We start from the raw sequence: 27,546 nt of genomic DNA, 5'->3' as shown, positions 1-27,546 counted from the left end.
TCTTGAAATAAATATATACGCAGACTAAATGGACAAAAGTATGTGGACACCTGACCATCACACTTATATGATACACATCCCATTCTAAAACCATGAGCCTCCTATGCAGCTATAAGAAGATAAGAAGCACCATTCTTATGTGAAAGCTTTCCACGAGATTTTTCAGTGCGTCTGTGGGGAATTTGTGCCCAATCAGTCAAAACAGATTGTGAGCCAACATATTGTCCAACATCAGTGCATGATTTCACAAATTCTATGTTCACAGGACTTCCTCATATGATGTTCCTCTACACAAAATTAGTCAAATCATGTGTTTTTAGACCTTGTTTTGGGCAAAAGGGTGCAATCATGCTAGAACAAGAAAGGGTCTTCTGTTGCCTCGAAGTTGGAAGCATATAACTGTCTAACATATAATGTGTGTATCATTAACAATACCCTTCACTGGAACAAAAAAATTGAACCCCAGAAAAACAGCCCCAAACAATTATTCCTCCTCCACCCCAAATGTAATCATTTATGCAGTCAGGTAGGCAGCACCACCAAAACAATGTTTGTCCATCACTGACTGCCAGAGAGTGAAGCATGATTCAGCACCCCAGGGAAATAGTTTCCACTGCTCCAGAACCCAGCAGTGGCATGCTTTACAAGACTCCATCGTGTTAAACACGTAAATGCTGGGCTCTTTAGCACTGGAAACTATTTCTCTTGAGTGCTGAATCACACATCACTATGTGGCTGTCGCCTGCTGGACGAACCTGCTTGGCATTGTGTATATAGAGGTCTTATGCTTGTGTACAGTTGCTCAGCCATGAAAACCCATTTCATGAAGCTATTGGAACACTATCCTCGTGTTGATGTTTCTTCCAGTGGCAGTTTGGAGATCTGTTAAGAGGGATGAAAAAAGGAACAGGCCTTTTTTTTTTACCCCAATAAATAGGAAGGGTGGAACATATTTTTGGCCATATAGTATGTATGGATGTTGTACATACAGTGTATATATAGATGGATGGTCTTTTCTAAAATACATAATCTGCATTTGCTGGTAAAATGAGGGTCACTTGATTTAAACAATCCTACTGTTCCCAAACTAGAGAGCTAAGGTCCATACAGTGGGTCTTGAGAAAACAGTGTGTGCATTTGTACCTCATAAAAACACATTTAGTCAAATAAGTGTGTTGTTAAATTACATTTGCTAAGCTCTCAATTAGAGATGCATTCCTCAGAAGCTTACGCACACATTGCACAACAGCTGTCACTGAACAGCATTCACAACTTTACAGGCCTTCTGAAGAGTTTGGAGTGGCCCGCTGGCTACACTTTCTCAAGGTCATGCTATGGCCAGAGTGTTGCTGCTGGCCTAAAAGCCTTAAGTGTAGTGTGAAATCACTCTGCAGTATGTGAGGCTCAGACAGAGGGGAAAAGGCAACAGAGCGTGACAATAAACAAGAACTTGGCCAGCCATGCCTCCGTCAATCACCTCCGGACAGTGACTCACCATGCTGCTACAGAGACCAACGCTTCATCCACATTATTCATGACACATAAATACACACACAAACACACACACACACACACACACACACACACACACTTCTTTCAGGATCTTCCCATTCTGTCAAAACAAGCATTTAAGGAGTTAACGATTTGTGCAGCAGACAGTTCTGGACCATGATAGAGACAGAATGACAAACACAGTTTAGTTTTTGCTCTCTGCTTCCACTGCACTGCCCTGCACTGAGGGACTCAGTTGTGCTCTTGTTTCTTCTCTCTCTGTATTGTTGTCAATTTCTAGGCAAATTAGTTGTATTTTCTTGTATTATACAGCCAATAATTAAATGCAGTATTTTCCATAAAAAACAAAACATTTTATTCAGTACATGTTTACTAAGGGAATGGCCAGCAATACAAAAAAGCATTATATGTGATAATACTGGCTTTTATTTAAACTATAATATTTAATTCTTCCCGTTTTAACATTTAAACCAAACTACAGGACCCTGTTTTGAATATCAGACCAATGACAGAGTAACAAAATTTAGTCTGACAAAACTTGACCATCAACCAGACATCAATGATATCATGACAACATCTGTTAGGTTACCTTGTAGCAACAATGACATCCATCATCAGCTCATCGATAAACAAAATGGTATTTTTCAGATGTTAAAAGTTTAAATCCCACTTCAACAAATGTGTCTAAACATCACTTTCTGTACAACATGGTCTCATGCTGGCCTCACTGGCTGCCATCAACACCAGTGACTAACACCACCAGTCATTGTTTAAAGTGATAAAATGAAGGAGAAGGAATAAAGTAAAGAGCAAAACTACATGCAGGAAATCTTGAAATCTTGAGCCTAACTCAACCTGACATGACTACTAAAGATGCCTTAGATCACATTCTAGACCAAAGAACACATTTTTGACCACATTTTTAATCTGAACTATAGTTTGGTTCGTTTGCAGTATGAAAACACTTTTGGATGGTTCAGACTTTCATACCAACAGGAAATTAAGGCAAGCTATCGTCGCTCATTAAGCCATCAAAAAGAGCCTGTTCATTTGATAGACTGGAACTATTCTCAAGAACTGTGTGTAAAGTTGTTGCTGCTGGTAGTAATGCAGTATAGCAGTATAATGAATCTGTTCAGCAATTGTTTTTCCAGAAAAGGCCACATGCCACATTGACAACAGACACATGACCCTCTGCAAACCTAAGTCAAGTAAAGGGAGACACAGCCCATTTAGGTGATGGCGGTGGGATGTAGGTGTATCATGCACAGTTCTTTAGTATGATCGCTAAATTGGATCAAATGTATACAATGTAACAAAAACATGAACCTTGGAATGTCAGATGTGAAAACGACCAAATGCCCAAAAGGTCCCATTGGGTTTGGACAACATTTCAAACCTTGCTCTCTCTCTTTCTCTAATACTCTTATAATCTTCTATCAAAAAACTTACAATAATTCCTTGTGAAGGTGCAGATTTTCCTATAAAAGCTCCAAGAGTAAGGACTTCAAAGCATGATCTCCAATATTTGGACTGCAAGTGTTATAAATTTACACTTTGGATTACATTGGGTGGATTTAATGAAGGCATTACAAATTCTGTCCTTCTGTATGTAGCTTGCTCAGTTTATGAAATTGGCTTGGTAGGGCAGCCTTGCTGGTCAGGGCATCCTCACCAAATGGTAATCCAGTCCTCAAATAAATATATTGGTAAAACAGATCAATAAATACTAAATAAATTCAGAATATGCAGTTAAAAATGTTATTTGTGATGCTTAAGGTCTGTGGACAGAAGGTTTGGACACAGTAAGGTTTAGTGAACAACTGCTGTGTTGCAGAAGAGGCTGTTTTGTTTGTGCAGGTGAGTCACGGCAACAAAACACTACTTGAAATGATCTGGCACGTCATTTTAGTGTAAGTTCAGCATATCAAATAAAAAAATACAAAAATGCTGCATTATATGCAGGTCACATATACAGAGTAAAACTAAAAAGAAAAGCATGAGAATGAAGTATTGGCTGTTCCCGCCTTTTTTCTTCTGTTATCATATACCTACAGGCCTACAGCTTTGGCCCAAAACAGAGTAAAGAAAACAGCTGAACACCCATAATCATCAGTAATTCCGGATAAGCCTGAGTTCTCCCTCTGTTGTGTTTAGACTGAGACGACCTCTCCTGCCATTTTCTCTGCTTTCTTGACTGAAAGGCCTGCGCTGGGCACGCTCCTCTGGCTATGACAGCGAGCAGCTTTCTGGGGCCGTAACTACTAAAAGAGAAGTCAATTCATGTCACGAATGAAAGCAGCTTCCGAACTCTTTTCTGTGACATAATACTCAGGGTGAAAGGCAAAGTGAGGCTCTAACTGGATGAAAAAATGGAGACAGGGTTTTGTCTGGCCTTGTTTATTCTGTGTGTTGTTTCAGAGCATTTGGACCATGAATTTCAGCCCAAACGCTGGAGCTGGCAGGGGGAGGGGGACGGGTGGGTGTTGGCCAGTTACCGACTAAAGCGACAAAGACTGAGCCAAGCTTTGCTTTGGTTTGGTTTGTTGTTTCGGTGGATTTAATTATTGTCCCTTTACTTCCTGCTGTAATAGGAAAACAGAGCAGAATCCTGGTCTTAACTCCAGGCTTTGTCTCGTCCTGTCTACAGCCTGGTCACAGAGCACTGGGGTTCCAGGCAGCGCTGACAAACATGTGCCAACATTGTCAACAGCTCAGTCCAGCCTGTGGATGCAGGGGAGCCAGCCGCATTTGTGCTGGAGGACTGCAAACATGGATCAAATGAACAGATTATGCTAAATGCTTAACTGCTTATAGCTAAGGCCAGCATTCAGCACTAAGGCTGCATGATATGGACTAAAGCATGCGAAGGTGTTTGATATTATAAGATTATGATAAAGCATACAATTATGATAAAACATCCAAATGCATGGTCACATTGTGACCGGATGTGCAGCACGTCGCCCCTGAAAATGAACAGTATGGTGTGTGTTGCTTCTGTAGCTCTAGGTGTAGCAGCACTCAGCACTCATTAGAAGCTAGCAATGATAACATAGTTGGCCTTCTGTTCTTTTTTTGGACTCTCTGCAGTTCTACTCTAATTATGTCACCCACGCACAGCAGTGCATGGCATGAAAAACTGAGTGTTGTGTGCAGGGGACTCAGGTCATTAGACCATTTCCAATCTAAAGACTTCATGAATTTTGGCTGCTCTATTATTGTACTTTTTAGTAGGGATGTCCCAATCCGATACAGGCATATTTTAATGAATAAGAAATCGTCTGATTTCACACTGATGCAGCTGTGATTTTGTTTGTCCTCTGACGTCCTCTAACTGCTATTCAAAAGTATTTGGACACCTGCTCATTCCTTGTGTCTTCCGAAAAGAGAGTTTATCCTGCTTTTGTTGAAGTAACTGTCCACTGTCCAAGCAAGACTCTCTACCAGATGTTCGAGCATTGCTGTTAGGGTTTCATTGTATTCAGCAAAAAGAGCGTTAGTGAGGTCAGGATGTTGGATAGAAGCCCATCATTCCAGAAAACACAGTTCCACTGCTCTAGAGTTAAATGCCGGGGGGCTTTACAACCCTCTATCCCATGACTGACATTAAATATGGCACCAATAGGTTAATGTTTATCTGCATTTTTACAACTGTGTCAGCAGAAATTGGTGCAACTTAAAGTAGCTTCATTAGAAGGGGTGTCCACAAACAGTTGGACATACAATGTATTTAAACACAATGATTGAATAGGACTGGTATCAGTCAATACATAGCGTTAATGATCTCAAATTGGATCGGCAGGACTAAGAAACTGTTTTGGGACACCTCTAGTTTTTAGCACATGAGTTGTAAAAACACACATCACATGGCCATGATGGAGTGAGTTATTGATTAGTGCTGGTTGTGTGTAAACTGCGGTAGTAAACCATGCAATTAAATATCATAATAAAAAGCCTCATCATAATGTATCGTCAAATCTCCACAATGACATCTGGATGCTCAGATGCACTGTTACACCCTGATATTGCATAAAAACCATGTTCAATAGCGCAGCCATACTCTATGTATTTTACTTAAGTCAAAGGCACAACTTATCTGTTTCCAATTTCATCAAAAGGACAGCAATCCAGACAAGAAGCACAGTAGAGTTGTTTAAACAAAAGTACTTAAATTGTCCATCTTTCGCCACAAACTAGCAAACTGACATCTAGTTTGGACTGTGTAAATAATCAGCTCTCATCTTTGTTTAAAAGGACCTCCCTGAGAGGAGCCTTGTGCTGTCTCACACGGTCTCAGCTTGGGCCTCCTGTGTTTGTGTAAGACTGCTGCTGACGGAGAAACACGAGAACGCTTCACGCAGTCGACGCAAGCTGAGCAAAAACAGCCAGAAATGTCCCCTCTACTGAGTCACCTCAGTGTCGGAGGGTGTTACAAACACAGAGGCCGGCATGTTTTCACTTTTCGTTTCATGCTTACTTTTCACTTTATGTTTGCTGTAAGGTAAAATCTCTGGGATACAGAAGCACAGTTCTGAAACCAGTACTCAGGGACCACCAGATGGTCCACAGTTTCGCTCTAGCCTATGCAGTGTTAGTTGAGGTTGGAGGAACAAAAATTTTGCATGTCTCATTGTCCTGAAGAATGGTCTGAGAACCAATGTCTTAGGTTTCCAGTAGTCTCATAGCTAAAAACATGCTGGTAAATTTGCAGAATCTGACAAAAAGAAAGTAATCTGTAATATTATCAGGGAAAGTCTCAGCAGAGTGGAGTTACTGTGTAGAAATTTTGCTGAGGCAAGCTGTAGCAACTGCGAAGAGCACTGGGGCCAAGCACTGGTGCATCACTAGCAGGGTCACAGAGGGCCAAATGAAGACACAAGGCACACCCAGCTCATCAGCACTATTGACATTAATGCTGAACTCATGGCTGCAGCTTGGAAAACAACCCGGTGGCCCTACAGAGGAGAACTCAGAGGAGAACTGTGAATCTGAGAGTGTTTGTGTGCCTGTGAATGTGTATGAGAGGGAGTCTGTGTGTTTGTAAAATCCCCCTCCCCTTTCCTGTTCCCCACACATACATCCATATTTCACACAGAGCAGCTCTGTACTCCACTGATGACCATTTAGGAACCCAGGCAGTTTCTCAATTACGGTCTGAAAAATCCAATCCTTTCAATACAGACATTGCACATATAAATCATCTGAGCAATTAGCTTAAGCATGCTTTACAGTATTGTGTAAACAAAGCATACATCAGCCATGGTAGGAGATAAACCGGTACTCAATTGTGTTACAATTTGTAAACCACACTAATGTGTCTCAACTTATTTTGCTGCACAAGTTCAAACCATTAGCCAAATTTATATTCATTTTCGTACTAATTCAAAACTGTAAAATATATAGAAAATAATAAAAGTTATTTTAGCAATGACATCAGCACTTGCGCATTATGTGTCTGAGAACTGGATCCTAGTCTGTGTTTACCCTGACCTCCTGTCAGTCACTTTGTGAGACACATCTCAACGCCCCATTCCTCCACCACCACCTCCCCAGTGCCTCATTACTCCACACCCATCTTTGTATGTATGGCTAGAAAAATGTGGAGGAATCCAGTAAGAGCTCTGAATTGCTTGGGGCAGAAAAACAACAATAAACTTGGTGAAACATGAATCAACATTGGAAGTGCTTTTCCAAAATGGAGAGAATTATTACATGTGCATGGATGAAGTGGACACAGAATTAGCGACATTCCCCCTGTACAGGTATGTAAAAACATTGCATATAAAGCGTATATAAATCTTTTTCTTACGCTTTATATGCATATAAAGCATATAAAGCGTAAGAAAAAGAGACTTTATAGCTTTGCGCTCATAGTGGTCAATGGAAGGAAAATCTAAATTGGAAAAACAAAACGTTCCAGGGTTGTTGTGTTCATCACTTTACCACCAGAGGGCACTGTTTCATGAATCTTGACTAATGGTCCTTCAAAGATTAATCGTTTTTAGCACATTAAGAGGATTCACAAGATCCATGATCCCATAATCACATTCCGTTAGGAGGCAATCCACTTGTCAGATTAGTTAGCATAGAAGATCAGCATTTTGTGAAGCAGTATAAAACTTCTTCATAAACACAAACACCGATCTCACAAAAAAAACATGCTCTACTCATGGATTGTGTGAGCACATCCTCCAGCCATGTCCAGAGTAGTTATATAAGCACCTTTAAATGTACTTTTTCTCTCTGATGCGAAACGACCTCCTGGGCCTGAACAGAGGGGCCATTCTATACACTCCCTCTGTCCAAGCGGTAAATAGAGAGATAGCTATCTGAGAGCGCAGCTGGGTAACTGGCACACACTGGCCAAATTATGTCTGCATTGATTGGAGCACACGGCGGCACACTGTAGCCTTTCTTAAAGGACACAATCGTCCCATCTGTAGAATAGGCAGAAGAGCAGATTGCTCGCACACAGGCTGCGTTTGTCTGAGAGGCTTTTGTCTGGACAGGGTGCGTGACTAAACAGGTTCAAGCACACGTATTTACAGTACGGCGCAGAAGCGTGAAATTTGTGAAGGCTTCAGGCTATGGACAGTGCAGTCCAGCAAATAAAACCAGATGCCCTGCTCTGTGTGACCAAGGCTATGGAAAACAAGTTGCAAATGATCTGACGTAACAGCCGACTCTTTGTGGAAGCATATATATAGCACTTATCATGGTTATCTTCATTGTCTGTCCAGAGCATCAGGGTAATTGAGTGGAAATCTAATCTTGAGAGTTACAATAGAACTGCATGTGCCCTTGATGGCTTTAGTGGGAGCAAGCACTCCCTCACTCGCCACTGGAGAAGACCAAAAGGCTATAGAAAAATAAATGGAGGCATTGAAATGCAGGTGGAAGTCTGGTCTTCCTGCCATTTTCACTGGTGAGTCAAATTACTCTGAAAGAGAGAGGGAAAAAAACCTTGGAGCCAATGCGGCGACACACAGAGCGCTCTGACATTCAGAAAGACTCCCATATAGGCAGACGGTAGTGAATTAATCACATCCATTGTGCCACTGGCACACGCTGGCCTTCATCGCCAACTAATCTGGCAAAGCAGGTCGCACCACATCAGTCATGTGAATACACTCCAATGATAGCACATTTACACAGCTAAATGTCAGACTCACAAGAGGGTGAGAGTGGTTTGGCAGAGGAGAGTGACAGCGGGGCTAAACTGAGGAAAAAGGTGAAAGAAAAGGTGGTGTGAGTGAATAAGCAGACTGATGAGGTAGTATTTTAAAGACAGTGAATAGAAAGGTGGAAGAGATGGGAAACAATGAGGGGGGGCATGCTGTATCTTGGCCCAATTTGGATTTGTAAAGTGACAGTAAAAGCTATATTTTCACTCATATCAACCCACTCACTCAATCATCACTTACTCATTCAATCATTCACTCACTCATTCACACACACCCACTCACATATTCACTCATTCAGATCTCTCCAATTTACATATCGGCTCATTCACTCACACATTCACTTACCTCCTCACATTTTCACCAATTCACTCACATATTCACTTAGATATTTAATAATTTACTCATATTTACTAATAGAGGGTATGCATTGACATCATGTTCCCGCTGGAACATGCCCTCTTTTATTGGATCCAGGGGTAAAACAATTTGCAGCTGGGCTGCAGCGTTTATTAGGAAAAATGAACAAAACAAGTGACTATCTGCATAAGTTGGGGGCAGTTGGACTTGACAGCAATGTGAGTGAATGGTCTTAGGAGTGTCTTTTTGCCACTCAGTAAGCGTGGCCACAGTGACTCCTTCTACCTGTGATGGCATGTGCATACCCTCTGTTCATTCACTTATTCATTAATTCAATCACATTCATTAATTAATTTACTCATTCACATTCACTTAGACATTCACTCACATTAACCAATTCACTCACTCACTAAGGCCCTGTCTGTTCAAGAATGCCCTGTGTAGAACACTGCGCTTTCTCTCTCCCTCTCTCTCTCTCTCCACAGACGAACACGTGCATTTCTTTGACTAATTCAAAAACCACAGGCCCAAAACAACATCAGCTGCTCCTGGCACGCACCCAGGGACCTCCACCTCCAGCATGTCAGTGTGAGCTGTGTTTATTTATTCACACCTATCCCTCTGGTCACTCCCCCTCTTCATGCTAACTGACTGCATCTCTAACACCATCCACGAAGCTGCTGTTGCTAGGGTGTAGACTGCATCAGGCATCCACGACACACACCTGAATGAGTTTTACAGGGCTGGCCACAGGTCCAGCAGGGATAACACAACTGAAATACAACTGGACAATGTGGACCACAGTGACAACACTGACCTTAGAAAGAAGACAAAAAAAAGAGTGGGTAAGCTGCAGGCACACAGACACACTGCCATCTACTGGCTGTGAAAGGAGCTGTGCATTCTTTCTATGCGAGGTCTGCCAAAAAGGACAGTGTTTTGTGGCACTGAGGGAAGGGAAACATTGGCTAGGGCTGTTAGAGCTTGTACTAATGCGCCTTTGATTGGAGCCAGTTACAGTGAGAATAGCTCATGAGGTGTCAGTCCAGATCCAGCACATAGCTGATAAGATGAGTCACCACATACTTAATCAGCAACATGTTTATGAAAGCTCAGCAGAAAGCAGATGTGTGCGCGCGCGCGTGTGTGTGTGTGTGTGCATGAGTCGGCGTTACCCGGCATGTATTATTCAGGGAACACATTCACTGTAATTTTCTATACAGTAAATACTGTAAATTATACTCATTTACTGTTTTGAGTATTTGTTGCTTCACCTCCATTCATCATACACTGCCATTGTCCAAATGGCTGTTATTGGCTCAGGCATAATAATATGTCATAATATGCCATAATTGTGGTGAACAGTAAAATAGCACCTACGCAGTCATGTAAAAAACAGTAAGACACCCCATGAAAGAAGGTTGTAGATGCATATGAGTCTGGGAAGAGATTTAAAAAGATCTCAGAACAATTAGGTAATCAGCCACCTTCATACCATCATCATGTTTGAGTACTCTATATGTCCTAATGTTTGTAGACTCCCTGTCCATCCATTGTTGACACAGATGTACAAATGCACACACACAGCTTGTCAAGTTCCTGCAGAGAAGTATTGCCAATGGAATAGAACCTAATAGTTCCTAAAACACGAGGAGAATAAACTTTTTTTAATACCCTTGACTTCAGAAGAAACGAATGATGAATGAGCAGATGTCCCAATACTTTTGTCCACATAGTGTATGTTAATACACGTCTTAATTTTTTCACATGACTGTAAAAGGGATACATTGTACTTCCAGTTTTTTCTAGTACATGAAGTGGATCATTTGGCCATGACGTCCACTGTGTGTGTGTGTGTGTGTGTGTGTGTGTGTGTGTGTGTGTGTACTGGGAAAAGGGTACCTGGCTCCTCTTTGTGTTGGTATTGCTTCACCAGAATTGGAGCAGGCCTGTGGACCTGTGTCTGTGGAGCCTTAGCAGTCTAAATCAGAACAGAAGAGATGAAAGGAGATGTAAGAAGAGGGTTACCAGCACACACACTGTATTCAAACCGGATTACAGTGGAACAAAGGAACAGGAGCGCAGGGTAGAACTGCAAACACGCTGTTTCAGTTTTACCCTCAGTCAGGGGTAATCCTCACACACCTAAAAGAGGAATCCCTGCTTAATGAACGCACCATGCGTGTGTGTGTGTATTAGCACACACTTCAACAAACCACTTTGTCTTTGTGATTAAGAGAAAAGAGGAACGGGTGGAGGAAGCATGTCCTGGTCTGGTCTCTCGCGCACACACACAGACGCACTCTATGGCTCTAAAGACATGATGTGTGGTTATTATAAAAGCTAATATTAAGGTTCAGTGGATTTGGGGAAATCTGGAGAACTCAGAAAATTATTGATCATGTCTCTTTAAATGTTATATAAGGAACCACATGGAGGAATGTGACACTGTTTTGCAACAAGAAACATGCTGCTGGGCACTCTTTTAAAAAAAGTTAAAAGCTCAACACTTTGGGAGGTCATGTTAGTTTTTAGATTTAAAATCCTCTTCATTATTCATTATCATATTTGATAAGATATGCATCAGTAAAGTTGAATTAAGACTGCAGTGTGATGCACCTCTGACATTCACATGGCAAACTGGGGTTGATTTCCCCACCTTGACGAGGACACAATGCTATACCAACAAGAATCATCTGTCTGTAGAGTGGCATCAGCACACAGTCAGGAAAGAGAATGAGCTACATGCCTGCTGGTGTGTTGCGTCTTCTGGCTGAGGGGAAGATGCAGTAAACGAGTGAAGAGCATGTGGAGTTTCTGTGTGTTCCTCTGATGGTCTGAAGTTGATTGACAGCCCACTGTCCTCACCTGCTGCAACCTTCGCAGCACCTGGTTGCCATGGAAACACCAACACATCAGTTACATTAAATGCAGTCAGAGCAGAACAGCCATGGGGACTGCATTAGATTGAAATATCATTAAAGGCATGCTCTGACAAACAGTAAAAGTATAAACAAGGAAAAGATCTGCTGGCATGGGGCTGTTTTACACTGATGTGGTGATATCCTGAAACATCTACACATTCCTGATCAGGCAGAGATCTTTTTCTACATAGTTTATGTTTATATTGTGAGCACCTGGCAACCTAAGGACGTGTAGGGGAGAATGAAATTTTTTGTAATTTAATGGCACGTCGCTGATCGTCAGCTTATCATCCTTATCATGTGTCCAAATCCTTACATTTGGACACGCATTTTGGAATAGTTTTGGTAGGAGGGGTTTAAGAAAGAAATCCAGGGTGGCAATTGGTCATGTACGTTTAGTCACAGCATCATTTAGTCATGTTGGTTTCTTAAGGCACGCAAAAATGCCAGCACAGCAGGACGTTCGGCTGAAGTCATCGTGTTTTTCTTTTTTTCTTTTGTTCTAAATAAAACTTTTATTTTGACTTAATTTGTTATTATTATGATTATTATTATTTAAGCATGCAAATTAATAATTTTTCATAAGTAATTAGAAAATATCAGAAAAGACGGCTGGCGGCAGCAGCATTTTGTTTAGGTTATGAGCTTTACTGAGAGGAACAAGCGGTGCTGTTTTTAAGAGTAAACATACACAGCCTGCCTCAACTGAACCTGAACTAACGCATGCCAAGTTCAGTTAGCAGCACAGCTACTGTATGAGCTTTGATAAACAAAACATATAAATGTTACAAAAGACTATGTGACATTTGAACTAATCGACTACAATTCCAGTAGGGCAAACAATTAACCCTCCTATGTTTAACCTAATTCATGCCCATGTTTCTTAATAATATCTCTCTACAACCATTTCCTTGACTCGCATGTCTCTATGAGGCCAGTGGTATGTTTGAATGGTGTTTCTTCTCTTCATTAGCATACCCAGTGCTTGGAGGATAATTATTTCCGAACTATTGTGACATATAATAAGGACTGGTTTATGCCTAGCTCCAAACTATCCCAGCAGACATGGACACAAGGCCAATGGTAGTGAACTGTGTACTTCCATCTTCCATTTTATGGTATTAGTCACTTCAGGCTATTTTTTTGTTGCTTATGGCATCGATTTGTTGCCACAGCTGGTCACAAGCATGACCTATATTGGAGGAGCCTGTTAGCAATCTGCTGAGAGGGGTGTTCTTATAGGGTTCGGCGCATTTACTTTATATGCACACAATATGTGCATTTTCCACTGTTCTATTGTTCACATGCTCAAGACAACAATCAAATAATAACAAGATACACAAACCATTTCATTTTTATTCCAAACAATATCAAATATTAGATTAAGTGAACAGCAGCTGGTATCACTTGGCAGTGCCTTTCCATTGATGGACAGGGTGGAGATGCAGTAACAGATCAGTCATTTTAAACCTACAACTGATAAAATGGCCAGTGAGGGAAGGTACAGGGTAGATGTTCAGCCTCATTTAGGCCCAGTTACAATAAGGACACATGTTACTGCAGTTAAGAGAAAAGCAAAATAGCTTTAAATTCTCTCTCTTTTAATAACACACTCTTGTCTGTGCTGCTTGAGTGTGTTTTTTCTGTGTTTGGCAGAGCTGGTCTCTAAGCAACATTGAGGGTCTTTTTGCCATGAGTTGAGCTGCTTCAACCTAAGGTAAATATTGGTTTAGGCCAACACAGGAAGAGGCTAGGAATCCACTATGAGCGATCTGTTGCACTGCACTCATAACTTACATGTACTGTCCAAGACCCAAATGAAGTGAGCTTAGGAATACTGATAGCATGAAGGCAAGTTTCCCACACAAACACACTTACAGACTGCACTCTTTGTACTGTGCGATGAAGAAACCGAAAGACCACAAGAAGGCAAAGCTCAAACTGTAATTTTATGTAGCAAATTACAGAAACTTCATATGTTACAAATATTGACCCTGAAAAGGTTGTCAACTAAACACATACCACCCTTATTCATCTGTGAATTCCCCCTTTATTTCTGGTTGATGACACACGTGGAGTCGGGGCTTATGAAAGAAACGTTAGCAGAGAGTGTGCAGCCGGAGGAGGTTGTGGTTGGCTAATGTTCACACGGGGCTGTAAGAGAACGCTGAGAGTGGGGCTCTTTTCCGCTGTGCTCCCTCAGCCTGCATCCTGATGAACTATCCAGACAGGCTTGCTTCCCCTGGGCCAGCCCCTGCTCAGCCCTACACACTCTCACTTTCTCTCTCACTTTCTCTCTCTCTCTCTCTATGTCCCAAGCACACACAGCAGCACAAACATCTCTATTCCCTCTCTACATATAACACGCCTAGTGTGAGGCATGCCCCATTAGAGCCAGGTCCAGAGAGGGCCACAAACACCTGGCAGCAGGTACAGACGGCCACCCAGAGGCAGCCACAAACTCTACAAACACAAGGCATGGTGGCAGGAATAACACCATAAAACGTGAGGAGAAATTTACAGATTTGTGTGTGGTAAGCCACACAAAGGCATGCCTCATACTCCCCTTCTTTTCCACCACAATAAGTCATGGATATTTAATAAGCATAAATTATTATTATACTTTCCATGATTGAGTATGAAGAATCTATGTGCCATTCTCAGGTATGAGTGCTCTTTGTGATCAGGCATTTAACCCTGTAAGAACCATTTAAGCCTATCACACTCAAAATGTGAAAAAGCTACAGGGTTGAATGTGACCAGGACATTCTAAAGATGTTAAGCTATTATGTAATGTTAGTCAGTTACACTGCTGATATGGGCATGCAAATGCACACACACACAGCTTGTCTAGTCCCTGTAGGAAAGCACTGCCAACAGAATAGAAATCTCTGGAGCAGACAAACATGAACCTACTGGCAACATGCTCAATGCCAGGCATGGGCTAGTGGGGTATAAAGCCCACCAGTGTTAAGCTGTGGAGCAGTGGAACTGTGCTCTCTGAAATGATGGTGCTAAATAAAGTATTTCTGGGATGAGTTGGAGAGTTGAGGATGAGATTCTGACCTCACTAAATGTCTCATTACTGAACGCAATCAAATCCTCACAGCAATGCTCCAAAACCTAGTGGGAAACATTTCCTGGACGGTAGAGACTCATTTAGTTCAAATATCCTGAAGGACACCTGAGAATGGCCCTATACTTAATATTATGTGAACATGAGGGTTGTATAATATCTAGTTTGACAATTGCTACTGCAATATTGTCCTATGTAATGTGCAAACAAGCCCACACATCACAGATGTATTTTAATTAATCATAAGTCAACTGACTCAAAAAACACAACAACTGTGGTCAAAATAATGTAGGATGGTCTTTCTTTTGTGTGAAATTAAAGGTTTACTAGTGTTACACGACGTCTTGCAATCACAATATGTAGCGGTATAATTGCAATATGGTATTCTGTCCATATAGTTCCGCCATTGTGTAAATGTATGTGCGTGTATGTACCTGTGTGCTGAACAAGCAGTTGTCCAGGTGAGGTCAAGGTTGCGTGTGGACTCTGCTCTGCAGCGGGCTGGGTGGGCTGCTGATGTTTCAGAGAGTGTCCAATCACCACTTTCTCCTGTGCTGCAGTCAAAAGTGGCCGCTGGCCCTCACTCACCTCCCCGATGCTGTCCTCATCCCATGATCTCTGACAAAACACAAACACTTCACACTTAAAGCACAATGCAGCACAACTTTTAATACTCGTCTTTCTGCTACAGAAGTCCTTAAATTTAAGCATGCGGTGCCAGTGCCCCCTAGTGCTAACTGGGGGTACTGTTTGGTACAAAATGGTGTCAGAAAAACTGACCAAAGCTGTGTAATATGTAGGTCAGTTTGATCAGATCCTCATGGCCAAAATTAAAGACAGTTGCATCAGGACTGGTTGAAATTATGAATAGACAATGATCTGAGAAATCTGATAACCCCTAAAATGGATATTTGGACACGTGTGTGGTTAGACTCAGTTACATTTGTCTGTAATGCTGATCCAAAAGGGTTTAGTCCGAATTTTGACACTTTATACACGTTTATGTATAACTATAAGCAGATGTGTTACTTATGTGTTACAGAATATTACTTATTAGCATACAGTTTTTATAATCAGTACATCTCTAAATTAGGGCTGTTCAGTCCTGGTGGGCCAGGCTCCAGCACAGAGTGCTGACTTCCCTGATCAAACACACCCAGTTAGCTAGGAAGTACTAGATGTGTGGGAAACCAAAGCAAACTCTGCTAGACTCTCCAGGACTGGAATTAAAGAACCCTGCTATTTGCTTACATGATCAATTTAGTGATCAAAACCCTCCAGAATGACACATTTTCCACCATTGCATGATGGTACAATGCAAACAACATCTCTTGAAGCAGGTAATGTGATAGTCATACCTCCGGGTGCTGTGACTGGCTGACTAGGCCCTGTTCCATCCTGGCCAGTAGTGAGAGGATTGGGTCATGGTGGGAAGGAACAAGAAGCCTTCTAATCACCTGACCTTCACTCGGGGGATCGTAGTCCTGACAAGTACAATATCACACATTCAATCACAACAAATCTGTATAGCCAGGAAAAAGCACTGGTCACTCAGACTAGACTTATTAGATGTTTATATCAGTCCATGTACACTGGCTTTCCATTCTGGCGCATATGAGGAGAGATATTCACCATATCCTGGACTCCATGTAGTGAGCTATTGAAGCTGGTCATCAGGTGGGGCACAGTGAAGCCCTCTTCCTCCAAACCTGCAGATAAAATATGAGGGGGCATTTAAACATGCTGAAGCAGTGGCAGCTTGTTTATGCATGTATCTTCTACTGAACTGACTAGTGCAGCAATGTGTAGTGCAGCAGTTCACTGTGTAATGACGTGACTGGAATTGAAATCATCCACCTGGACGGACCCCTGTGTGTGTGTGTGTGTCTGACAGGCTGGCTAGTACCTCTGACTGCAGCCATCTGGCCACAACTGAGCAGCAGCTCTCCCTCAGAGATGTGTCTGGCTGCAGTCTCTGTCTCAGTGAGGGAAGGGCTGATGCGTGAGCTGCTCTCCTCTACAGATGGAGACTCTGGAGGAGCAGGGGCAACCTCCTCTGCTGCTGGAGCTGGAGGACTCGGGGGTTTGGATAGAACTGGAGTTGATGGGGGTATATCAGTCTCTTCCTCCTCTTCACGCGCTACTGACAGCACATTTCTTGGTAGAAAAAAGGAGAAAAAAAAGAAAGAGTGAGAGAACAGTAAGAGCATAGTGTTTACTGTCACACAAAAACCTGTAGAAAAATTTATCACTATTCTTGTTTTTCAGTTTGTTTTTACAAAGATTGAATCTGGCAGCTGGTCTTTACATTGCTGCAGAGTTGCATGATGAATGGACCAATAGAAAATGTAAAATGACTTGAAATGAAATTACAAGTTATATGTCCTTCTTAGCAATATAGTAAAAAATATAAGAAAGACAACCCAAACTTGTAATTTCTGGATTCTACAGCTAGCCTTTTGTTTACACCATTAAGATACCTTTAAGGAAAAAAATACTGTGGGAATAAAAACCCACAGTAGGTATAAGAATGGGTGGTAAGTCAAGTCCAGAATAAAACTCTGTACTGATCAAGGAACACAGGCTTTACAGTATTACAGTACTGTGGTATCTCACTCCGCTGTAGACTAGCATACTTATGTAGGCATTAGAGGAGTGAGGAGGGTAAGGAATTACACTACTTGCAGATACACTTCATAGATAAAAGTATCGGGACACCTGTGCATTAATTGTTTCTTCCAAAATGAAAGGTTTAAAATAATAAAAATAATAATGAGTGTATCCTGCTCTAGTTGGAGTAACTGTCTCTACTGTCCATGAAGAGCCTTCTACTAAATTTTGGAGCACTGCTGTAAGGATTTAATTGCATTCAGCAACAAGAGCTTAGTGGGCGCAGGATGCTGGAAGATAACTACCCCACCTCATACCAGGCTCATTCCAAAAGTATTGAATGGAGCACCAACCAACATTCCAGAGGACACAGTACCACTGCTCCACAGCTCAATACTGGGGAGCTTTATACTCCTCTAGGTCACACCTGACATTAAACATGGTGTCAATAGGTTCATGTTTATCTTCTTCAGAGAGTCCTAATCTGTTGACAATACTTCTCTGCAGGGACGAGATGAGCAGCAATGGGTGCAACTTAAAGTAGCTGAATGCATTTATTTGAAGTGGTGTCCACAAACATTTGGACATACAGTGTTACGTTCTTTTGAAACATATGTTTTAAAAATATATTTTTATCTGAACCACATAATTCATACTGATACAGTAATACTGAATGTCCTGATTTAACTGGTACCTAATTAGACCAGGTGTCCTGAACATAGTGATGTAATGTAGTTCTCAAATACCAGTCAGCTCAAGCCTAACGAATGAAAATAAGGTGCCTCTTAATATTGCCAGCAGGGGGCAATGTGGTTTCACAATGATTTTCACTGTGCATTTTTGTCCAATAGATGTGTATGCATGTACCTTTCAAATGCCCATTCTGTGATCTTATATTTGCTAATTTTAAGAGAACAGTAAAACATCCTGATGCCATAGTACTCCCAGTCTTTTAACCTTTAACTATTAAATGGAAGCTTAACTCCCTAGTATTTCAAGGCCTGCATTTACTGTAGTTATTAACCATCACATATGCATTCTTGGTGCATAACATAATACTTTCTTTGCATCTATGCCTGTCAGGAGTGTTGTGTGGAAGAAAGTAATACCACAATACTTTCACGATCACAATACTACACAATGGAATATGGAATATGGTAATATGTAACTGGAATAGGCGCAGCAGAGCCAAAAAACTCACATTCCCATACATTGCGGTACAGTACATCCGAATTGTGCAGGATGAACTTTAAATGTTCCTTAAGCACTGATGATTTTCACTATATGCTCCGAAAGCATTCTGTGACAATTTATTCCAGCACTGTAAGCATCTCCTCATTCAGGCCACCACTACTGCTATTTGTGTCCACTTGTGAAATATGGCATCAAGCAGTAAACATCATTTTGAAGCATCGGGGCAGCCTTTAATCGTACTGATGGGCAAAAAGCCAGAGTGGAACTGTGAGAGAAAGACTTACAGTGGTGGTGGTTGCATCTCCTCTTCCTCACTGTGTGGCTCCTCCTCCTTCAGAGGAAGCTCTGCGTTTCCCCATGGGTGGTTATGCAGGCCTGCCAGCTCTGGAGGGGGAGATGGTGTCGCAATTCTGAGGGGGGAGGAAAGTGGCGTGCTGGCAGGCGTCCCCACTGGAGCCTTCTCTGGTTCTGAAACAAGGGCAGTGTAGGACAATAAGTAACTAGGTCTGAGCTATTGTGAATAAACAGTTCCCATCTTGTCCATGTACAAAGAAAGAAAAGGCTGATCACCCCTTTAGTTCTAAAGGACATGTCCATACTTCACTTCAGCCTTCTCATAATGTGTTCTAGATAACTTCATAGTCTAAAAAAGCTGAATAATCTATAAAGTCTTAAGATTAATTACAGAATGAAATGTCTAGAGAAAAGCCTGTCCACTTTGGAGCTGTTCTGGCAACAGCCCCAGACAGCTATTTCTACTCGCACAAGGCCAGGCTCCTCTTTTCTTGAATGAGAAAAGACAAGTGATAGCTGGGACAACTGATAGTCAGGACCCAGGTTTTAAAAAAACAATATGATATTATATTGAAACTTGGCAAATGGCATGATCACATTGTCTCCAAAATTTCCACAACAATGTTTGAGGTTTCTGTTTTACTTCTGTTTCCATGGTTTATCTCTAGTATGAAAACTTTAGCAGTATAAGCAAAAGGCCCTTCAGGACTGTCGCCACAGCAGTGTCCAAAATTTGCTCGTGCGTCAGTGTAAGAATTTAGCCTTTGACTGGTTACACCTTTACCAACAAGGCGACTGCTTCCTATTGAAGGACAAAACTTCCTATAATACAACCTCAATGCTGAGCGTCATGGCATATCCCAGTCCTGTTTGAACCGTCACCTCCGCTGACGTCTCCCCCAAAGAGTTCAGTAAACAAGTGCAGTGAATATTTGTTCATTAAAGACCTGGTAAAGTTTGCTGAGGTTGTGCAGGCTGTCTGTCCCTGGGGGACTGAACTGGAGAGGGCTGCTCAGAGAGATCTGGAGTGCTGACTGGAGATAGCACATTCCTCAGAACAGGAGAACTCTCTTTCACACTGGGCTCAGGAGTTGGCACTGGCGTTGGTACTGGAGTTTTCTGGAGGCACAACATTAGCAAACCATCAGAGAACACAGGTGCCACTGCAAAACTTATCATCATTATAATCCCATCACTCAGCAGCCAGGCTGTTAGCCCTGATGGCAACACATACATTAATAAATAAATAAGATAGATAGATGGCTTAATGAACAAAAGCCGTCTATACAGAATATATATTCTCCTTTACCTGTTGAGCATGTGTGTCCTGCATTGATGCAGGAGCAGCAGGTTCTCTGGGGCCTTCTCTTTGGCCCAGCATTAAGGTGATGATTTCCACCAGCACATCATTCACACACTGCTTGATGAGCTCCGAGTCCACTGGCACGCCGGCATCCACAAACAGCTGCAACCCTGCTCCTCCCGCCGCCTCAACTGACCCGCAGCAAAACACACGAGAGACAGCCTAATCATGCACTTGATTGGTTGCGATTACGACCTCGATAAGGAGTTTTTCTAGCTTCAATTCCATCTGTCCTGACTTCTGTAATGATTACTTGGAGTAACACAGCTTCTCCTTGGCAAAATTTCATTGCTTGCAATAAGTCACTGCACCATGTATTATTGTCCACTGGCAATTGTTATTTTATGCTTCTGCACTATACAGAAAGAAAAAATTATTTTTTATCCATAGAACTGTTCTGTTGGTGCCACTTTAGATGTGCAAGGAGCATCTGTAAAAAAGTAATCAGCATACTGATGACAGACTGGCATTTTTGTTCTCTAGTATGTGGATTTTGCTGGGCTTAAAAATGATTACCATATCAAAGTCACTGCTAGAAAAATGCTTACCCCATGTAAAGCAGCCAATGTTGCTCAAATTCAATGACAAAGTTCCCAGAAACGTGTACCTGAAATAACACTGCTGCACAGGGCCAGCCTTCTGCCATATTTCTAAAATATGCTGAAGCATACCAGTGCATCAGCAGCCAAATAACTCTAAAAGAGCAAATTGAAAGCTGCTATACATCTGACCTAAACTACTTAGCATTTGTGTCCCGTCAGCACTTCCGACTGGCACTATTAAAAAACTAAAAAGGCACCTATCGTGAAGTGGCACTCTTGGCAGGGGAGCTCTCCGCCTCTGTCTAAGGCAATGTGATGTAATGTCGAAGCGGCAGGGTGGCCGTTTTAGCAAGGAAGAGTCCAGTCAGACTCTGAATGTGCTGACTAGGGTTTGCTGCTCGCAGACTTGTAGCCTCCTCTGCAAATTTGATACATCATTGATCTTTCTATTAAACAAGAGTGGGGGATTAATGAGGCGGGGAGAGCGAGCGGGCTGAGTTAAAGCGAGCAGAGTGAAATGAAGGAGAGGCGGAATGGAAGGGATGAAGAAGAGCAATCGCACTATAATGAGGAAATACAATCTCCTAGAGCTGTGATGGCCTTGATAAATGCACTGCTTGCATTCGCACAAACTATGAATCAAAATTATGAGGCTTGTGAGGAAAAAGCCATGTTATATGTAGTTCTTCCATTGTGTTGGTTTACACCAGATGTTTGAATCACATTGTTGGAATCTCTGACAGCAAAATGATGGATTTATTTCATCACCCGTGGTTGATGTAACACCACAGAAAGAGGCAGCGCTATGCGAAGGGATCTGACAGTGCTGGTGACACAACTGTTGCACCACCATCAAGTCCAGCTCTAAAATGACAGGAGTCCCAAATGGACTGTCATGGTTTACCTATGTCTGAGGTCACACTGTCGTCTGGCTCTGGTTGGTTGGCTGGGTCTGTCTGGGCTGGCTGAGGGAACATCCCACTGATCATTCTTGCCATAAGCTGCTGCTCCACCCTACATGAAAAAAATTATATATATCAATAATAACTTGAGCACTTACAGTTTCGGGACTTTTGGGACTTTCGGGACTCACCAAGAAGCTTCTCTAGATATTCTATGGCATATTTCAAATGCTGTGTTGTGTGACAAGGTCACAGTTAAGGTTTTATGCTCAAAAATACTTTCCCCATTCTGATGGTTGATGTGAACATTACATGACGCTGCTGGCCTGTGCCTGCATGAGTCTATGCACTGCACTGCTACCATGATTGGCTGATTAGATAAGTGCATGCATAATTAGGTGTACATGTGCCCCAAATAAAGTGCTTGGTAAATGTATATGTATGTATAGCAGTATAATTGTCATGTCTTGTATGACTTGTACGTTGCCTATTAAATTTATTACGTTGTGCAAGTGTATACAACTGACATGCTCGGTAACACATGCAAAATCATTCAGGAGATTTTCAGTATTTAATTTTGTCGACACATATCAGCAACACATGCCAGAGGTTGATGTAGTGGAGTCTGTAACAGAATCAGAGCACAAGATCCTCACCAGTCCACAAGCCTGTTCTCCAGAGTCTCTCTTTGTTGGATGGTGCTGAGTATGGGCTCAGTGAGGGGGCCAGTCTGGGCCGGCTCAACAGGGAAAGCCGGGCCATGGTAGAGAGCAGCCGGAGGAGAGGATAACCCATTTAACTCTATAGGTGCTTCTTCAGGAGTTTCTCCATCCACTTCAGGCTCCTGTTTCAACACAAAAGAAAGACCAAGAAATTGCTGTAAACTTTTCGAAAGCGATTTTTATGACGGAGTTCAGTGTTTCAACGTTTCCTGACTTGACTGACTACTTTACAGAAGGAACTGTTGCAAAGCAGGATTTGGTTCTCTGAAATAATGTCAAATGGGATATCCATTCACAGACACTGCTAAGGGCATATACGGTCGATGTGATAACTGCTAACACATGTCAGACAGAGTGTGAATTCACAGCAGTCATTATTGTCTTAGCAAAGCGGGGAGACATTTGTCTTCTGTTATTTTTCTTTCAATTTTTATGTGTTAGCACTGAACACTTTGGCCACTGGTTTGCATTATGTGCAGATTCCTCTGGCTTGGAATCAGGCAGCCTTGGGTAAAGCTGGACCAATCAGCTCATTTCCAATGACCAGGCTCCAGAGAGGGAGAAAGGGAGGGAGGGTGGAAATAATGGGAAGCAAGCGAGAGCAAGTGATACAGGGGAGGGAGGGAGAGCGAGAACAGTAGGGAGGGCAGGCAGAGAGAGAGAAAGTGAGAGAAAGAGAGAAAGAGAGAGAGAGAGAGAGAGAGAGAGAGAGAGAGAGAGAGAGAGAGCTAGAGCAAAAAAAAAAAAAAAAACTTGGCAGTGCTGGCAAGTCATTGAGCCTGTTTGAAGTTTATGGCTCCATCAGAAAACAGGCCTGTCAGAACAGAGACACTGGAGACTTAGAGGAATGACATTTTAGGAGTGGGCATGTGGCCCTGGCTGCTCTTGGCGAGAGGGCTTGTTTGATGGGGTCTGGACTGGAGTGGCTGAGCTCTTTATTTGGCAGCTGGGAGAGCTAAAAGACTGAGTGGGAGAGTGAGTGCCTGCCGTAATTGGAATTTTTAAAAAGCTTAATTATAGGCAATCGTGCACATAGCACTTGAATTCTTTTATGGTTTTCTCCGTTTGGACAATGTTTACATCGCTACAGCAGTAGTCCTGACCTTAACTGACACACAAACAGCTAGAGAAGCGGGATTATAATGACAGTGAGTCAACATGAACTTTTTAATAGCAACCCCTTAACGCCAACAAACAGCAAAACCCATTAAAAAGCGCTCAGTGACTCACAGCTTCTCCAGAACTATAAATTGACTATTAAGAGGCCAAATGGTTACAAAATCTATACAATATGCAAACCAATGGAAACAGGCTCTACTGTATTCTACACAATTTATCATCAAATGGTCCGATCTCTGAAGATATGATATAATATCAAATATGCAACATTAAAATATAATACTCTGAATATGAGCAAACAACTGACCCTCATAATATCTTGGAAGAATACTCCGTTTCACCAAAGCTATTCTCCAGCCCTGGGAAATAAGATCAGTATGCTTTCTCTTTGCATGCAGTTTGATGCCAAAACCAAAAGGGGGCAATGTGGAATAGCTCATCTTATTTTGAGTGTGAACCCCCCCCCCCCCCCCAACTCTCTTTTATTTTCATAATCTACACCCCCTCTCCAATAGCTACAAAAGCCAGTGAGAACAACACAGATATGTTCTCCTCTCCTCTCTCAGTAAAATGACTGCTATGCTATTTCTGTGCTAACTGACGGCTTGCCCTTGTCCGACCGCACGCTGGAATCGGCCTAATACCCAATATGCCGAGCAGCTTGCGTCGCTTGTTAGCCGTAAATATGGCAGGCTTATGGCTTTGTGTGTATGCTTGAGTGGCCTGTGATGTGAGAGGAATTCCTGAACAGCCCAGCCAGCGGTGGGGCGGAACTGAGCCAGGGGTTGGGGGATACGGGCTGTGCACACACACTCACCACGCCCTTTCAATACCAATCGCCTAAATCGACAGCCTCCGCAGAATGATATTTTCTAATCCATTCCATGCTTTTGGTAATTAATGAAAGCGCCGTTCTCTTTCACCCTTTGGCTCTGCAAATCTCATTAATGGAGCGACGAATGCTTAACGGCTGAGCAGGAGGCGTCAAACCCAAAGTGTATTTGCACTTTTGTCTAACTCTAAATTGGGTATGAATCATTTGTTCCAGCTCCATGTCCCTGGACAAGCAAGTGGGTGACCTCTGTGTACACTCTTAAAAAATGTGCTTCAAATGCTTCTTTGAGGCCATGCTGCTTGGTCATCAGCAGCCGTAGTCTGAGAGAGCACAATGGGCTGTGCTCTCTCCGGGTGGGTTGATGGCAACATCTTAAGCTCCTAAGGCTGGCACAAATGTCTGTTAGCTGGTGAGATGGAGCGGGGGACCCTGTGCTTTACCCTGAGCATGTTGGCTTCCCATGTCGGCTTCCCAGCTAGTGCTAAAGGGAGTTAACTGACAGTACCAAATGCCACAGAAGAAGAACCCATTTTGGTTCCATGAGGAATTGTATAATAGAGATGTGAAGTGAGTGTGAAGAACCTTTAAATTGGTCATCACTAATTTCTATTACAAAATTGAAGCACCTCTATTTTTAAAAGTGTACTGGAGTGCAAGGAACCAAGCCAACAGCAGAAACAGGCTTTAGCTGGGTCTACCTGGATGTCTGCAACTGCCAAGAAATGTGTTCCAGGGAAGCCATCGTCCTCCTCATCCTCCTCTTCAAGCGCCTGTGTGTCTGCTCCAGTCTGAGAGAAGGTACAGAAGAGGAGAAGGTCAACAAGGTGCAAAATCAACAGTAACCCCCCCATGTCATTAACAGTCCGAGGGGATTATGATTTTATATGAGAATGAATTATTAAAGATAGCGATGATGGTCCAAAGCAAGTTGATTACATTTGGCCACGCGTTGTAACACAGCACTGCGTGAAAAGCCATTATCACGCAATGGCTTCCATCACAGCAGCGGCACCTCATCATCTCCTGATGTTGCTTCCACCAATCCGTGCTGCCTCACAATGCTGACTTAACACACAACACAATTACTCTTCCCCTCAGCCATGCTTTTTCCTTTTCACACGCATTACAGGAGTGGTGAAAGCATGCTTGACAGGCACGCGCGTGCACACACACACGCACACACACACACGCACACACACACACACACACTAATTTGGAGTGGACTCCCTCACTCTCGAGTTTGCAAAGGTCATGACCTGGTCCTGGCTCGTGAGCTCCTGTATGTGAGAGAATCACGAGTCCTTCCCCCAGGGAGTTTACACACACCGTCTCGGCCTGCTCGCCCTCGTCTCTATGGCAACGGAGAGAGAGAAAAGAGAGCTCCTGCACTCATGTGTGCACTGTGCAACAAACGGAGCTGGAGCCGGAGCCAGGCAGAAAGACAGACAGACAGACAGACAGGCTGACGGCAGGCCGAATGCTGGGCAGACAGACAGAACTTTACTCAAGCTGCTACTGGACATTTTCTTGGTGTTGACATGGATACTGAATATACAACAGTCAGTACAACTAACAATGGGAAATATCACTGTAGTCATTTATCATCTAGAATCATGTCCGCCTGCATACCTTGTCTTCACTGTAACAGATATACGGATACACATTAGGAAAGTGCTGTGTGCTGTTGTTTCTTATTAATGTTAACTGGAATGAGCACTGTGCCTTTTGTTTCATTGCAGGCTGGGTAGTAGAACCCTCAACGCTCTAGATATTAGAAGGTGAAGCGAATGATGAAGATGATACAACATGTAGTCTTTGGCCCAACAGCAACTTGCATTGATCATACTTGTGTTCATTGTCAAAATGTCCATGATTAAGATGTGTAAAGATAAATCAAAATATGGGTTGGTGACAATTATGATACTTAAATGCACCAATTCTATGCTACACTATGTGAATAAAATCATCTGATCATTCATTGTATTTTATGAAATCATAGGTGTTCACCCACCTCCACCTCACCTCATTCCAAAAGCATTGGATGGGGCACCATCATTCCAAAGGACCCAGTTCCACAGCTCAAGGCTGGGTGGCTTTATACCCATTGCACTCCTGGCAATGGGCAACAGTTTCATGTTAATCTGCTACAGAGAGTCTTATTCTATTCTTAATACTCCTCTACAGGCACAGAACAAGCTGTGTGTGTGTGTATTTGTACATCTGTGTCAGCAACGGGTGCAACTTAAAGTGGCTGAATGCATTCATTAGAAGGAGTGTCCACAAACATTTGGACATATGGTGTATAATTAACAATGCTAACAATAACTCGCCTGATCACTGCTGTCCTGTATCATGCTGTGCGTATACAGAGAAAAATCGCAGCCACACCAACACCGCAAACACTTCAACAGTGAACATGGTTTTAGATTAGAAGACGATACACGTGCACTGCTGTGTGACAGAGCGGTGATGCACAGACAAAGGATGTGTTGAATGTTCATGTGCGTGTGTGTAGAGGGACTGAGTGTGTGCTGCAGAAACAGACAGCACTGCGGAGCAGCGAGCAGAGGCAGCCTGCTGCAGTGGACCCAGGAGTTACACTATTCATTACTATTCCTCTCACACACACACACACAAATACACAACACACACTTACTCCCATCACTGAAACAGTCAGCAGGCGGTTTGCTACTACTTAAGAAAGAGTAACCAAGACACACTGTTTCTAAAATACACACCAACAAACAAAGACATACATTACATTCATAAGAGAATACTAATATAATATCACATGAGAATATCTTGTACAGTTATTATTATGCTGTTTCATGAATCAGGTCTCCATCCAAAGCAAATATGGCATGTGAAGCGTGAAAGCCACAGTTGAAATAAATTTCATTACAGCATGTGTG

General features: G+C 42.5%; 1 protein-coding gene across 2 annotated transcripts in view; it reads right to left on the bottom strand.

Moving 5' to 3' along the window:
* Window positions 1–27,546, bottom strand: part of kiaa0586 (KIAA0586 ortholog) — a 121,694-nt gene that overhangs the window by 21,490 nt on the left and 72,658 nt on the right. For both annotated transcript variants that reach the window (XM_072689365.1, XM_072689366.1), the window contains exons 19-30: window positions 25,333–25,422; window positions 22,615–22,802; window positions 21,961–22,070; window positions 20,461–20,645; window positions 20,099–20,270; window positions 19,142–19,325; window positions 16,960–17,210; window positions 16,686–16,762; window positions 16,412–16,537; window positions 15,488–15,671; window positions 11,803–11,942; window positions 10,956–11,034 (exon numbers count right to left, since the gene is read on the bottom strand). In XM_072689365.1, coding sequence (XP_072545466.1) covers window positions 10,956–11,034; window positions 11,803–11,942; window positions 15,488–15,671; window positions 16,412–16,537; window positions 16,686–16,762; window positions 16,960–17,210; window positions 19,142–19,325; window positions 20,099–20,270; window positions 20,461–20,645; window positions 21,961–22,070; window positions 22,615–22,802; window positions 25,333–25,422 — 1,786 coding nt within the window. The remainder of the gene's footprint in view (window positions 1–10,955; window positions 11,035–11,802; window positions 11,943–15,487; window positions 15,672–16,411; window positions 16,538–16,685; window positions 16,763–16,959; window positions 17,211–19,141; window positions 19,326–20,098; window positions 20,271–20,460; window positions 20,646–21,960; window positions 22,071–22,614; window positions 22,803–25,332; window positions 25,423–27,546) is intronic.

Source organism: Salminus brasiliensis, chromosome 10 (genome assembly GCF_030463535.1).
Source record: "Salminus brasiliensis chromosome 10, fSalBra1.hap2, whole genome shotgun sequence".
NCBI lineage: Eukaryota > Metazoa > Chordata > Actinopteri > Characiformes > Bryconidae > Salminus > Salminus brasiliensis.
The sequence above is the reverse complement of the archived record's forward strand: the minus strand, read 5'-3'. Positions and strand labels throughout refer to the sequence as shown.